Raw genomic sequence first — 13,258 nt, forward strand, 5'->3', positions numbered from 1 at the left:
GAAACTGTCTGCATAATAAACTGTGGTCTGTCCTCATAGAGACCATGATAGAGTGGAACCTGAACTGTGAAAGTCATATGTGTACTGTTATGAGAGAGTGGAGCCAATACAACAGCACAGGTTGCATGGTTCAATGCTTCTATAAAATAAGTGCTAATAGTCGTAACCTTATTGCAAATACCACAAAAACTAAAACGTGTTTAGCAGACTGTACAGGGTTATTGTCAAGGGGGTACTGGATTTTAGTTGGATCTCCCTTTGTGACCTGCAGAAAAAGTCTTAAGTGGGTGCCCACCAATTTCTCACTACGTACGATTGCGTGTCGTTAATCTGGATGTTGAAGAATAGCACGGCCAACACCGTGGTTAACGTCGCTGTATTATCTTTAAATCATTCCGTTATACTGAAGTATCTTTATAGCATAAAATCCCTTCAGTGTTTGCATCACACTGCCTTCAGCATTTGAATCAAGTCACTCAGACATGAAGTCTGCAAAGAAGAGTCAATAACAGCTGCATGCACACATGCGTGAGAGACGGTTGTGACACACATAAATTCAAACTCTCCAATTACAGCATCAGTGCTTTCTCAGCTTCCTCGTCTCTCTCTCTCTGCAGCTCAGGGTTTTTTCTTGTCTTGGCGCAGTTTTGGCCGCAGCACAGGCCCTCTCTGGTTGCACGTCCTCAAATGAACTGCAGATGCACTGCATGGCCGCGGTACGCTCAGCTCACAGGAAGTGACAGTTTGTGTGTTGTAAAGTGAAGCTACACAGAAAGTTTTACAAGGTTCCTTTTATCTTAAAATGCAGTTTCTCTCCTCCCCTGCACACTAGAAGTATGAGTGTTTCCTTGTCTCTGGAGTTTTTGCTGCTAAACTAATAAGTTGTATTCTAATGATTTTAAAATTACATATTATGTTGTGTTTATAGAATCTGCTCTTTTGCAATAACTTTAATGTCATCAAAAATAATGATAATTTGACTTTTTATGTTTTACAAAATACCACATCCACAAATTTAAATTCACAAAGTTAAATTTTCTTTATTCTTATTATTTACCAAAATTCATTGTAGTGATTTACTGTATTCAAATGGTAAAAAAGGAAATTATGAAAATGTGCATGGTCTATACTTAGCCTGGGCTTTCTACATTTCCTCCATTTTTACCATTTGCACAACCCCTGTCTCTCTTATGTCATAAAAACCTAGTGAGTGACAGACAAAAGAAAAAGAAAAAAAAACTGGAAACCTCTTCAAGTGTTCCCCCCAGTAAACTAAAGTTCGAGGATGTGGAAGAAATATGACAAAACTCTGATATTGCACGATTAAAAAAAGAATCCTCTGAGAATACTCCTTTAGTCAGGAATAAAGAAAAGTGCAAACCACAACTCGCAGGATTGTAGGTTTCAAATCTTGGACCTCAGTTCTGTCATCCTGTCCCCCTCCAGCGCAGCAGCAGCAGTTCAGCTCAGCTACACGACAGCAGAGAGGCACGCTCATCATGCAGCCTTGAAGAAAAAACAACTTTCATTCTCAGTTATTCTTCCACTTCCTGTTCTCCTCCACTGAGGGTGAGCATGAGGCGCTGTGTAGCAGTCAGACATGTTGTCACATCAGACTCCCACTGACCTGGTGTAACAACACACGTGGACGCACCAGGGAAGGAATGAGGTCTGCTGGGAATCCAAAAGTCATAACTTTTAAAGGAAGAAATAATACAATCTTTCTCTTGCAAAAGAAAAGTTGAATTCATGCACCTAATTCACCTTGTTCAAGTGATTTAAAGCCATCTACCTGCTACAGTAATTCCTAAAATGTCTATATATGGAAGTTAGGAAGTCCAGTGCCAAGTTAGGTACAATTTGGACTTGCAATACATTAAATATTAATAAAAACTGAAGAAAGAGGCGACCAGTGCTCTGTTGCAGTCAGTGGGGGTGGGGCAGTGTGCTAACAGTCTGTTGACCAAGTTAAACATGTCTTCTTCCAGGCCCTCACATAAACTGCAGCAATGCTCGGTAAATCATTGATAATTTGATTCTTTTTATTTCACCATATGGGACTTAGACACAGACCATAGAAGGGTGTCGCTAATGCTGATGTCCTTTTACAGAATTACCTCCTCTTTAGCAAGTTGTCTTCAAAGTAAAAGCAAAACATCATTTTATTTTGCTGTAATGCTTTAAATTGAGCTTTTATTTTGAAAAGTTGTTAATTTGGGACTGAGGATTGTGTCGGTTGCTTCACAGACCTTTGAAAAAGTGGACATGCAATGTAGAAACATAACAGCAGTTGAGTAAATCATTCAAACTTAAATTCAGTTCCATTTTAGTAAAATGAGTGACCACAAGATTGTCACTGCAGATAAACCTGATAGGATGAGCAAAAACTTCCCCCTGCAACATAGGCTGTTTATAAAAAGCTCTGCACAGCATGTCCAACCAACAAACGTATTAAGTGACATTACATAAAACAGTTTGAGCAGCATGACCACAGGCCAAGCAAACAGCTCATTTCAAACAAGCAGGTGCAGAACGCGCACTGCATTAGTTCAAAGAAAAAAAAAGAGAAACAACCTCTATATTCGTATATTGCAATTTTTATTTTATTTGCTCAAACAAAACAATATGTTAGCATGTAAGAAAGACTAATTAACGTGAGAACAGTATGGTACAATGCAGATGATTAAAGAATAAGTCTGGAAACCCATCCACCAAACTTGCCTCAGCCCAAATCCCTCTCTGCAAATATTCCCCCCTGCAAATTCACAATCCTTTCAGCTCCTTCAGCAGAAAACGGACAACGATACATGTTTCCATCAGCGACCTTAACATGGAGCAGACCTCGCTGCAGAGAGCTTAACAGATTTTCTCAGAGATTCCCAAGTAGGTAGAAAAGAAAAAAAGACATATAAGCTGCTGAACACAAACGGTCTCTGTGACATTTACATGGCATGAGGGAACACAGAACACTGCAGCCAGACTTATCGAGACTTGGTTTAGAAAAATCATCTCAGAGCAAAGATCATCTTTGAACTGTAACAAGCCACAAAAGGTTTGATTGAACTTCTGAGCTGTAAGAAAAAGCAACCTCACAACCGTATAGAAAGAAACCACATTGATGTTAAAAAAACAACAACAAAAAAAAACGAAGACGATCTCGGTGCAAAGATGTTTTCTTGGTGAGGAACAGTACCATGGTCACTGAACTCTCCCTTCGAATCAAATGATGAAAGAGAAACAAAAAAATAACCGTATGTGATCATAATTACAGTCCCTAGATATTATTACTACTCATCTTTATATCTTTAACATATAAATGCAACTTTAGAGCAAGGCACAGACCACATAGCTTCAAAACATTTCACCTGCCATCGCGTCCAAAGGACTGAATATAGAGATGGACATCTTTCTGCTTTCAGATCTCTTGACAAAATGATACAAAAATAAGAAAGGCGACTTTGTTGAGTGATCGTGTTTAGCAGGAGACTGCCGGTCTGAATCCTTTGGTGAGATAGCCACAACTGTTGGCGACAGAGGCTTTAAGCAACTGTTGTCAGAGTACGTTGGTTTGCTCTGCGGGTTTTTTCTTGTAAAGTGCAATCGATGCTGTGTAAACACTCAGGACAGGGAGCCTCTTGGCCGGGTGTGTCTCCATTTTTTTTAATTTTTTTTTTTTTAAAAGGTGGATGAAAAGATGACACAGCTTCATCGACAGAGTTGGAGGATGACATAGACCAGTTCAAACAGATGCCAAAGCCTCCCAAAGAATGAAGGCATCTGTACGCATCAACTGGAATTGAAAGCATTTTTTTACCACAGTATTTTTCTTTTAACAAATTAGACCCAAACCCGAGCAAATGACAGAAACTGAGGGGAAATGCTTTTTCTCAGTTTTTTAACAAAGCTGTAACATCCAAGCCCTTGAACAGTTCAGCAGGCAGCCTCTGATTAACAAACCTTTTGGTCGGATACCAGGTTTAACAGCTATGCATTATGATAACTCGTAAGCCAATTCTCCAAAGAGTCATGTTACCCATCAAAAATCTGTCTACTGAAAAATAATGTAGTGTTGAAGGCTAGGTGACTTCAGAAACCAGAACAAACTGGGGATGTGGAGTTTGACGTGGGTGTTCACCAGGCGTGAAAAGACACTATTAAGTTGCATTCTGGGAACTGTAGGACCAAGCAGTCTAGGGACTAATGGCGTTTTCATGATTGCTTCGTACCGTGCCTTCGACCCGCCCCACCACCCCAAAGGTATTAGGTATGACAAAGCAGTTGTACCTAATATGGAAACTAAATCACATCTACATAAACCCCTTAAAGCTACCTACACTTATTCTATGCCAAAATTAGCAGGTATACACAGGTTTTTTAAACGCGGTGAAGCTGCTACAAAAGGGTGACCGACTCCTTTCCCATTACAAGTAGGAGTTTTCCTTTCTGTCTTTTACGTTAGGTTCAACATCTCCAACGGCACAGACAACTGAGGCGCTCTCTCACCTCACTGTCTTGCCAAATAAGCGTGTTCACCCGGGTGCCATGCTTCCATCAGTGCCGATCAGAGCCGATTAAAACCTGCGTCTACTGCAGAGTCCTTTGACCAGCAAGTAAAAGCCAATTGCATCCATTCCCATTGCAGACAAAAGCCAGATGTTAGCTCATGTAGAAAAGGGGCTTAATACTTTTACTATTGTAAAGGGGCCAGACATGTTACACTAAGATTGAGCTACAGTGATGATACACACTCTGTATTGCGTTGTAACTCCTCAGTTTGATGTTGGTAACAATTAGAATATCACAAAATAAACTCTGTAGTTGCTAAATTTCTTAAAGCATAACTTTAAAACCTTTTCAGGATATCATATCACGTAGGAATCCTCTGGAAGGTCAAAAGGTTGTTATTACGTGTGTCCTGCAGACGCCACTGTAAAGTGGCTGTTAGCGAGTCATGAGGTTTGATTGTATTAGTGCGGCTGTCCCTGCTCAGGAGAGAACAGAATTGTGACTAACGTGGACTTTTTTCTGCTACTTTGACATACAAGCTTGGTGCAACAGCTACAGTTTATGAACACCAGTCTCAGCTCCCAACATTACCCACTCAGGTTGATTGTACTCAACAAACTCAGCTCAGAACCAAAAATGTTGAAACCAAAGTGTTTTTTAGAATACAGTGACACTTCCCTTATATATATATATATATGTTATAAGTTGAGGGAAAAGACAGTTTCTTGTTTTAAGGATCTGACAGTGGCAGGAAACAAAAGGCAAAGACAAAACGATGAAACAAACATCAGTAAACACTGGTGAAAGGGTAAATGGCACATTCATGTCCTCATATGGACACCATCACTTACACATTTGGGTTGACCTGTGCACCTTTAAAAAGTATTTTCTTGTATAAATGTTGTAAAATAAAAACAGTTCAGCTCCAATGTGGCTAAAGGTACAATATCCTTGGATTTTATATAGCAAGAAAAATTTCCAAAATAAAAAGGAGAGTAGAAGATTGAGAAATTCCATGAAATCCTTTCTTACAGTGTCGCCTTCAGTTCCACAGAAAATCTGTAATACAAGCAGTGGCTTAGTGTCACACGGTAACATGTGGCCAGCAAAGGGCTAAGAAAGGACAAACACTGAAACATGTCTCGTGGAGTTGGGACTCGGGCTTTTACAATAGATGCTACACTTATTGCTTGTAATAAAACTTGTGACAGTTAATACGATTTCGTGGCAGACTTGTGACCCTCACCTCATATAAAAAAAAAAACGAGCGTACGTGCACCAAACGGAGGGCCTAAGAGTGACGAACATGACGGAGACTGACAAAGAAAGGGGAAGAGAGAGAGTCTTCAAATCAAAACGTACAGGAAGGAAGTCCTTTCTACCTACACGTCTGTCCATGGTCAATGAGCGTGACGGTAAAATGTCTCCACACTAATGTCGCCCACTTCACGAGGGAAACAACACGTGTGACGATGACTTCACAGATGAAGAGACAGACGAGAGAGAGAGCATCCTGTTTTAAAGACTGGATTATTGAGCTACTCGAAATGGCCGTGGATCTACACGAGACAGACATGGTCGATAGATACGTGGTTTTCTAAATAACTTTTTCTCTCTTTTGTACATGTTCAGGTTAAAATAGTATTTTAGGAAGACGAGCTTTACAGTGTCCTGCAGTGGTGGACCTCACCGGAGACTGTCAAGTCCCCCATACACACACACTCACTCACACACACCCAAACGCACACACGCACGCTACCCCTATGGCATTATGGGAAATAAAGTTTTTATTTTCCATCCCCACCTTCCTGCTATCGCTTAATATTAAAACGTGCCTTTTGATAGTAAATCACAAGAGTTCTGATTCTGAGCATCAACGTTGCCGTTCACTTACGCGCCAATAGTTGTTACAGCATCATCGAAGAGTTCGGTTTTATTTTGCTGTGTGTTTATTAGTTGTTTCTTTTTATAATAACTGAAAGAGCGAGAAAGCGCCGTTGCATAAAGGCTTTCGCTTCTCTGTCAGAACAGCCCAGGATGAGGTGGGGGGATCGGGGGCCGCGGGAACACAAGACTTTGCAGAATGGATTCCATGAGTCGCCGCTACGTCAGCGTTACGAGCCTTTTCCATCACTACCCTGTCCACTGTCGTTCTGTCCAAAGCCGCTCCACCCCAGATAAAGTCCTCTGTCAGTATTAATATGATTATTGTCGTCATCTTCATCATCATCGCCGTCTCCACCGTTTGCCGCTGTTGTGCTCCGTCGTTTGTTTCGTCACGCCTTCGACCGACCATTTAGATGTCTGTGTTTGGGTCACGTTGGTGGAGATGTTCTGAACAGCAAATTTGGATCCTCTACGCCGTGCTGGACTTACCCAGCTCCTCCCTGATTGCTGAGGACACACAGTGAAAGACAGGCACAGTCAGACATTTTTTCACCTGAGCTGACCCTCATCTCCAGTCTCAGCTGTCTAGAATATTATATATGAAGCCAAAAAAAACAGAAGTTGCAAAGATATAATGACCATTAAAATTCAACATATCATAAATGTAAGGCAAACTTCTTTGTCATTATTCTAAAGTTCTGCTCAGTAATATTGCAGAGTACTGCCCCTGCTGGTTCGGGGTTGCATTTCAACAATAATGATGTTGGAAGTAGTGAAGTAGAATCATTAATTCACAGATAATGTTGTTTAGCTATTTTATTTCTTCTTTAAGTATTTAGTTACTTTAGATGAACTATACATCAGCCATTTTTACTTCAACATCTATTCAGGGTCATTTGTGCCTGACCTCTGGTGGTGTGTAGCAGTCGAAATGAATAGAATGTCATGTTTTGTAAAACTGACATTTGAAATTTGAATATCTCAGTGTCTTTTTCAGACAGTTCAATGTATTTGAGCTCTGGGGATACAGGGTCTTGTGTGGTGGCGTCGGCCCTGTGACATTGCAGAAGCCTGCAAAAGGGAACATCCTGCTAACAGCTGTAACAGTGCTGCTGCGTTGTGTAACTTAAAGTACACTCTCTATATGCACATGGAACATTCTGAGTTGCTGTTTCAGTTATGAGTCACTACGACACCAGTATAAGAATTACGGTGTGTTTCTGAGAAGAGAGTATGTATGTTTTTTCACTTCCTGTCCTCAGCCAACTTTTCAAATTTAAATATTTAAGTTATCTAAACAAAGCTCAATGGACGGATGGAAGACACTAAAAAGAGAGTAACTGCTACATTACTGTTTTTGGTGTTTAATGTATATATTTACTGATAAATAGACTTTCTGAGAGCTTTCTCTGCAGGATGACTGATGTGCATGTGTGACCAGAGAGCACAGCTTTCTGTGTCAGTTACCATCAATGAGCTCTTCTTTTAGCTTCGACAACTCCTTCCTCATCTCATCCAGAATGTCCTAAAAAAGAAAGAATACCATGTCACATTTTCATCTGAATGTCATCACATCTCAGAGGAGAGACAAACCAGACTTACTGCCTCCCCCCAGCTCCCTGGAGGAGAGGAGCTATTCACTGAAAGTCTCCTGTGGCTGTTGGATTTAGCGAGGTGGAGGTGGTGCCAACTAGCAAAGGGAGGTCCTCTGTTTACTTAATACAGAAGCTAATCCGCGTCCAGGGAATCCCAGTGAGATTAGGCTTAAAGACTTTACTTAATGACGCGAAGATGTAAACAAAGCAACAGAGAGAGTATATGGGCAAATTAGTATTAATTTGAGCTATGAGCTTTCATAACACAACGAGTTAGAAAATGATAATGAAGGTGAGTTCAGTGGTGGGTTTGTAGGGTGTCATCTGTGTCCCAGTGCTGCTGCTGCTGCGAGCAGTTGTAGTGACTGATAGGCAGGACTCGGACAGACTGTGTACTTATCTAGCAGGCTCATTCACAGAGGTCAGAAGGAGAAGTTACCTTATGACATGGACGGGTCACTGCACACACAAACACGTGTGTCTGCCAATGGCAGAATAAAGCCCTCTGTCCGTCTAAATTGTGCTTAAAATAATTACTGTACAAATACTAACCTCAGAGACCTCAAATAATTCAGCAACTTAGCTCCATATCAGTGTTTTGTGCAACAGATTATACAAATATATCAACATAAAATAAGATTATTGCAAAAAACGTTTTTGTAATTTAGAATTAATTTAGGGTAATAAAACCACCAGTCAATGCACTTTAACTGATTTATTTTTTCCCCCTTGATAAATCCACTGGTTGAAGTGTATAGGTACAACTTCATACTGAACAGGGACCAGCGTTACAATATATAACCCCCCTACAGTGACACAATAGAAATTCATCAGGGTTCTTATTGTTATTGTACCTGTTTCAATCTGTCGTAGTCAACAGCTTCTGTTGGCACACCGTTGGCAGTTAAGGATGCAGTTGGTGTAGGAGTGGATTTAGGTCTGCAAGAAGAGACAAAGAAATCAAACTGATAAAGAGCTGAAAGACTGAGAGAGGGGTTAAAGGTCAAAGCACAACACCAGCTACTGCATTATTTTCATGAACATCAAATCCATGCACAGTTGGATTCATCACCCAAAACTGTGCATGCCACTCATTCTATCATCATTAGGAGAGAATGCAATAAGACCTGTTAGAACAAATTGGGAATTTGACAAACACAACAAAACATCAGCGGCATGTGCTGATCTGTTTCCTGTTAAACCAAAGTACCTTCTTATGTGAAGGAATACGATTTAAATATTTTCAGCCGTAAAAGCTTTGACAGAAAAGCAGAAGTGATCATTACAGCACCCGGTGAAGCTTTTCCCTCACTTTATGAGTTAGGTGCTGTTGCATCTGATGACACAATTTTCCAATTTCTTCACTTAATGTCTCAAAATCTCTGGTTGAATCATGCACACGTGTTTCAGGAAGTGCACTCACCAAGACATGCTTGTAAACACACAGAAATACACACACACGCTGGGGAGCAACCCATGAAACTTGATAAAGACAGAAAACCTCCTGCCACGAGGAGGTTACATATCTGCAGCTTCACACATCCTCCTCCATATGTTCCTATAGTGCAATTAAGAGTCCATGTGTACTTTATTTCAAATGTTCCTTAAAGTTCCAACTAGTTTAGAAAGCAGCAGCTAAGCTTCGACATGAGCCCAATTCTTGCTTCTCTCCGTTTGTTCCCTGTCCATTTAAGATTTTACTGATGACTTTCAAAGCAGACCGGGTCTGACCCCAGGCATAGAAGCGTTGACCCTTTGTGTGCCTGTTGGAAGCCTTAGATCCTCGGGTGGACCCCTTGCTGGCTGTTCCAAAGTTGAGGCTGAAACCTAAGGGGGACTGTGCTTTTGCCATCAGGGCCCCTCGGCTTTTGAATGACCTTTTACATTACATTACATTTCATTTAGCTGACGCTTTTATCCAAGGCGACTGACAATAAGTGCATTCAACCACGAGGGTACAAACCCAGAACAACAATAATCAAGTACAATTAGTCTTCAAGAAAGCCAAAGTACAAGGGCTACATGTAAGTGCAATATATAAGTGCAACTAAACTAATTTTTTGTGGAAAAAAATCCTTCACTTCTTAAAACCTATTTTTTATAGACTTTCAAGTGATGTTGTCTTTTTTCATTCCTCTTCCTATCATTTTCTTATCTTTTTTAATTGTCCTTTTACTGCTTTTAAGTGATCAAGTCTTGAAGTGACATGATCTTATATTTAATGAATTAACTGTACACTGCTTTGTTTTCAACCACCTCAATGTTGTTGTCTGCCTTTCTCGTCACAAGCACTTTGTAATCTTTAAATGTGCTATAAAAATAAAGGTTATTATTATTATTATTATCAAAAAGACATTTGACAAATGGAAACAAGCTAAACATTTCTTCCAGCTAACATCTTTCAATGAAAGGTGCAACCTATGAACGGCTCAGCTTCTTGGCACCTTCTGAGGTAAAGTGATAAGGCACGAGGACGCCAGCAATTACTGAAAAGACAACATGGAGAGAGCACTTTTACTCTATTTGGGTGGGGGGGGTGGGGTTCACCATGCAGCCAATCACTTTCAAGAGAGGATGTGTGGCAGGAAGCAGAAGTGAAAGAGAGGGAAGCGAGCTCAGCAGCAGGTCATTCAGTAGCTGTGGGTCGGAAATACTGTACCTTGCCAGCGGGCGGAAATTATGTTATGCTTTAAAGCTTATGTGCACAGAACAGAACAAAAGACCCGGAAGGAGGGGGGGCAATTGACTCAGGTGGAGACACAGCCGCCTTTTTCACTCTCAGTCCAATCAGCTTTTACTACAACGTCCATATCTGTGACAGTATTTATGGGAGGGAAACTTTTGGCACTATTTTTTTTGCCAAATTACGATTACGAATTTTCAGCTGAGAAGACATTCTAAAAGCCTAATTATGTAAAAAATTATTTTCAGATGAACACAACCGCAGAGAGTCTGCTCAGCTCCCTCAAGGTAACATATTAATGTCAACTTTAATATGCTGGAAACAACGCCCATCTGGTCCCCTCACACACATGCACACACGCAGGCACGCACACACACACACACAGCAGGGCCTTATCTGTGCGACCCTGCTGGATCTGTTCCGGCTCTACAACGATAAAACTGTGCAAAGTCTACTCTGCACTGGGTGGACACTCATTTTTGTTGGTGTGTATGATAGGGTGGGTGTATAGCATGTGACGCACACATGTGGATTTCCCTCTTTAGAAGGAGGGGAGAAGAAAAACGTTTTTTTGAGGGCAGCAGAAAGAGCAGCATGCAAAAAACAAGAACTTGATTCCATTAGAAATCCATCACCCAGACAAACAGAAGATGAGCAGAGCTGGCCCCTGCAGGCTGATCAATATGTTACACAAAGAACACACAGAAATCATTCCAAACGTCCAAGCACTTAACAATAACTCCTCTGCCAAAAAAACAACACGTCCATCACAGCAAACCTCAAGGAAAAACGGAGATTGTTTTAAAGAAGAAGGGATTCCTCAAACTCTCCACTGTCTTTTCTCTCTACCTGTTGGAAGAATCTGCTCCCAGAGGATATCTCCACGGAGACTCTCGTCTGTGTGAGCAGCAGAGACACTGACTTTACAAATTACAGCCTGGTATCTATCTATGCACTGTGTGTCTCCAGCTTAATGAGATAATGTTTTGGGTCAGGGCGGTATCTGTTCACGACACCCATTGGCAGACACTGTCAAACACTAATTCTAACACCTCCATGGGATGGATAGATTGCTGCAGAACCTATATATTGACTTTCTTTATTCTAGACATATTGTACACTTACTGACAGATGCCTTCATCTGTTTACTAGGGAAGAGTTTTAACACTACAGAGGAAGCATTGTAAGATGTATTGAAAACCATATATTTAAAAAATATTTAAAAAATTCATCCTAGTTAGCCAGAAAGCAATCTCTATAACCAGATTCTTCATATGAATATGCACAACAGGAACAAGATTTGATTCCTATCTCCATGTGGAGAGAAATAGAGGTGACGACTTTTTAATTCATCTGCATTCATATGCAGATAGCTGTTGATAGAGATTTGCCAAAATGTTATCAGGACCTAAAATAACCTACAAACCTAAAGTATTTAAGTACTTTTTGGTGGAGACTGATGTGATAAAAGAAACTAGTTGGACTGTGAATGGAAGAGTCTTGGCCCGTACATCCGTTATCTACACTGAACGCCCCAAAATACTGTCGGTCAACCCCAGCTAATTCCTCTCTAGACAACAGCTGATGGGCTCTAAGATGTGAACATGTGAACTACAACTGAATGAATTTATGTGCGGGTTGAATAATTCCCAACGTTAGCACATTGAACATAATCTACGTGTCGTTGTGACGCAAAAGTAACCTTCATAACTGCCTAGCTAATTTGATACCCTTCTATTCTTCTTCTCTCCTGCTGATTAGCACACAGACACCTCAACAGTAAGTTGGATGTCCGACATCCAAGGTGCACAAGAAGGCGCCGTAAGCTTTAGTGATGTTAGCCAGCACTGAACGGCCCCAGCTGCGCACCATGCTAAAGCTATCTGATGCTAATGTTTCTTTTACGAGGGAGAAAGATGTTTAGTAGCGTTGCTGCGAGCCATTCAGAACACAAATAATGTGGTCGTTGGATATAACAATGTAATTTATAAAGAATATACAACATGACGCAATGTAAGAGAGAAAGAAGTAGCGTTGGCTAAATACTTTACCTTCCAATGACTGGAGATTTGCTACCGTTCATGGTGTTTGTTCTTTCCCATGGCTTCCTGGGCATGTCTGCGAAAAACAAAACAAAACCAAACAAAAGTTGATTTCCAGTAACTTGAAACAGCAGATTTGTGTGTGAGGTCCAGAAAGTGCAAGTTAGGTTCCATCCATACTACAAAGTTTTTGTTTGAAAACGGTGTTATCAAAACTTTTCAAAACACCCCCATTTTTTTTCCGGAAGGGGGTGGTCATGAGATCGGAGACTGATGAATCAGTGAAGGCTACGTGGTGACCGAAAACACCCAATAAATAAGCGGTTGTGACTGTCCACGTCATCGTTTCCAAAAATTCTACCCGTCCAGGCTAAAACACAGCCCCGAAGTTTTAAAAATGAAACAGAGCCAGGAGCGTTTCCAAAGTTCTTTGTATTAACGGCTCTAAAACACCCGGGTTGTGTCGACGCCAGCTGTATCCGTATCAGAGTGGATGCAATTTCAAATGAAAACGTAGTAGTGTGGATGTAGCCCTAAGGCTAACT

General features: G+C 40.8%; 1 protein-coding gene across 7 annotated transcripts in view; it reads right to left on the bottom strand.

The window, feature by feature from the left end:
- Positions 1–3,678: 3,678 nt before the first annotated feature.
- The window catches only part of enah (ENAH actin regulator), a 125,929-nt gene continuing 116,349 nt past the window's right edge, over positions 3,679–13,258 (bottom strand). For all 7 annotated transcript variants that reach the window (XM_034579279.1, XM_034579275.1, XM_034579274.1 and 4 more), the window contains 4 exons: positions 12,723–12,789; positions 8,843–8,927; positions 7,861–7,918; positions 3,679–6,900 (listed from right to left, as the gene is read on the bottom strand). In XM_034579279.1, coding sequence (XP_034435170.1) covers positions 6,863–6,900; positions 7,861–7,918; positions 8,843–8,927; positions 12,723–12,789 — 248 coding nt within the window. In that variant the 3' untranslated portion in view covers positions 3,679–6,862. The remainder of the gene's footprint in view (positions 6,901–7,860; positions 7,919–8,842; positions 8,928–12,722; positions 12,790–13,258) is intronic.

The sequence above is a fragment of the Hippoglossus hippoglossus genome, chromosome 24 (genome assembly GCF_009819705.1).
Source record: "Hippoglossus hippoglossus isolate fHipHip1 chromosome 24, fHipHip1.pri, whole genome shotgun sequence".
In the NCBI taxonomy this organism is placed as follows: domain Eukaryota; kingdom Metazoa; phylum Chordata; class Actinopteri; order Pleuronectiformes; family Pleuronectidae; genus Hippoglossus; species Hippoglossus hippoglossus.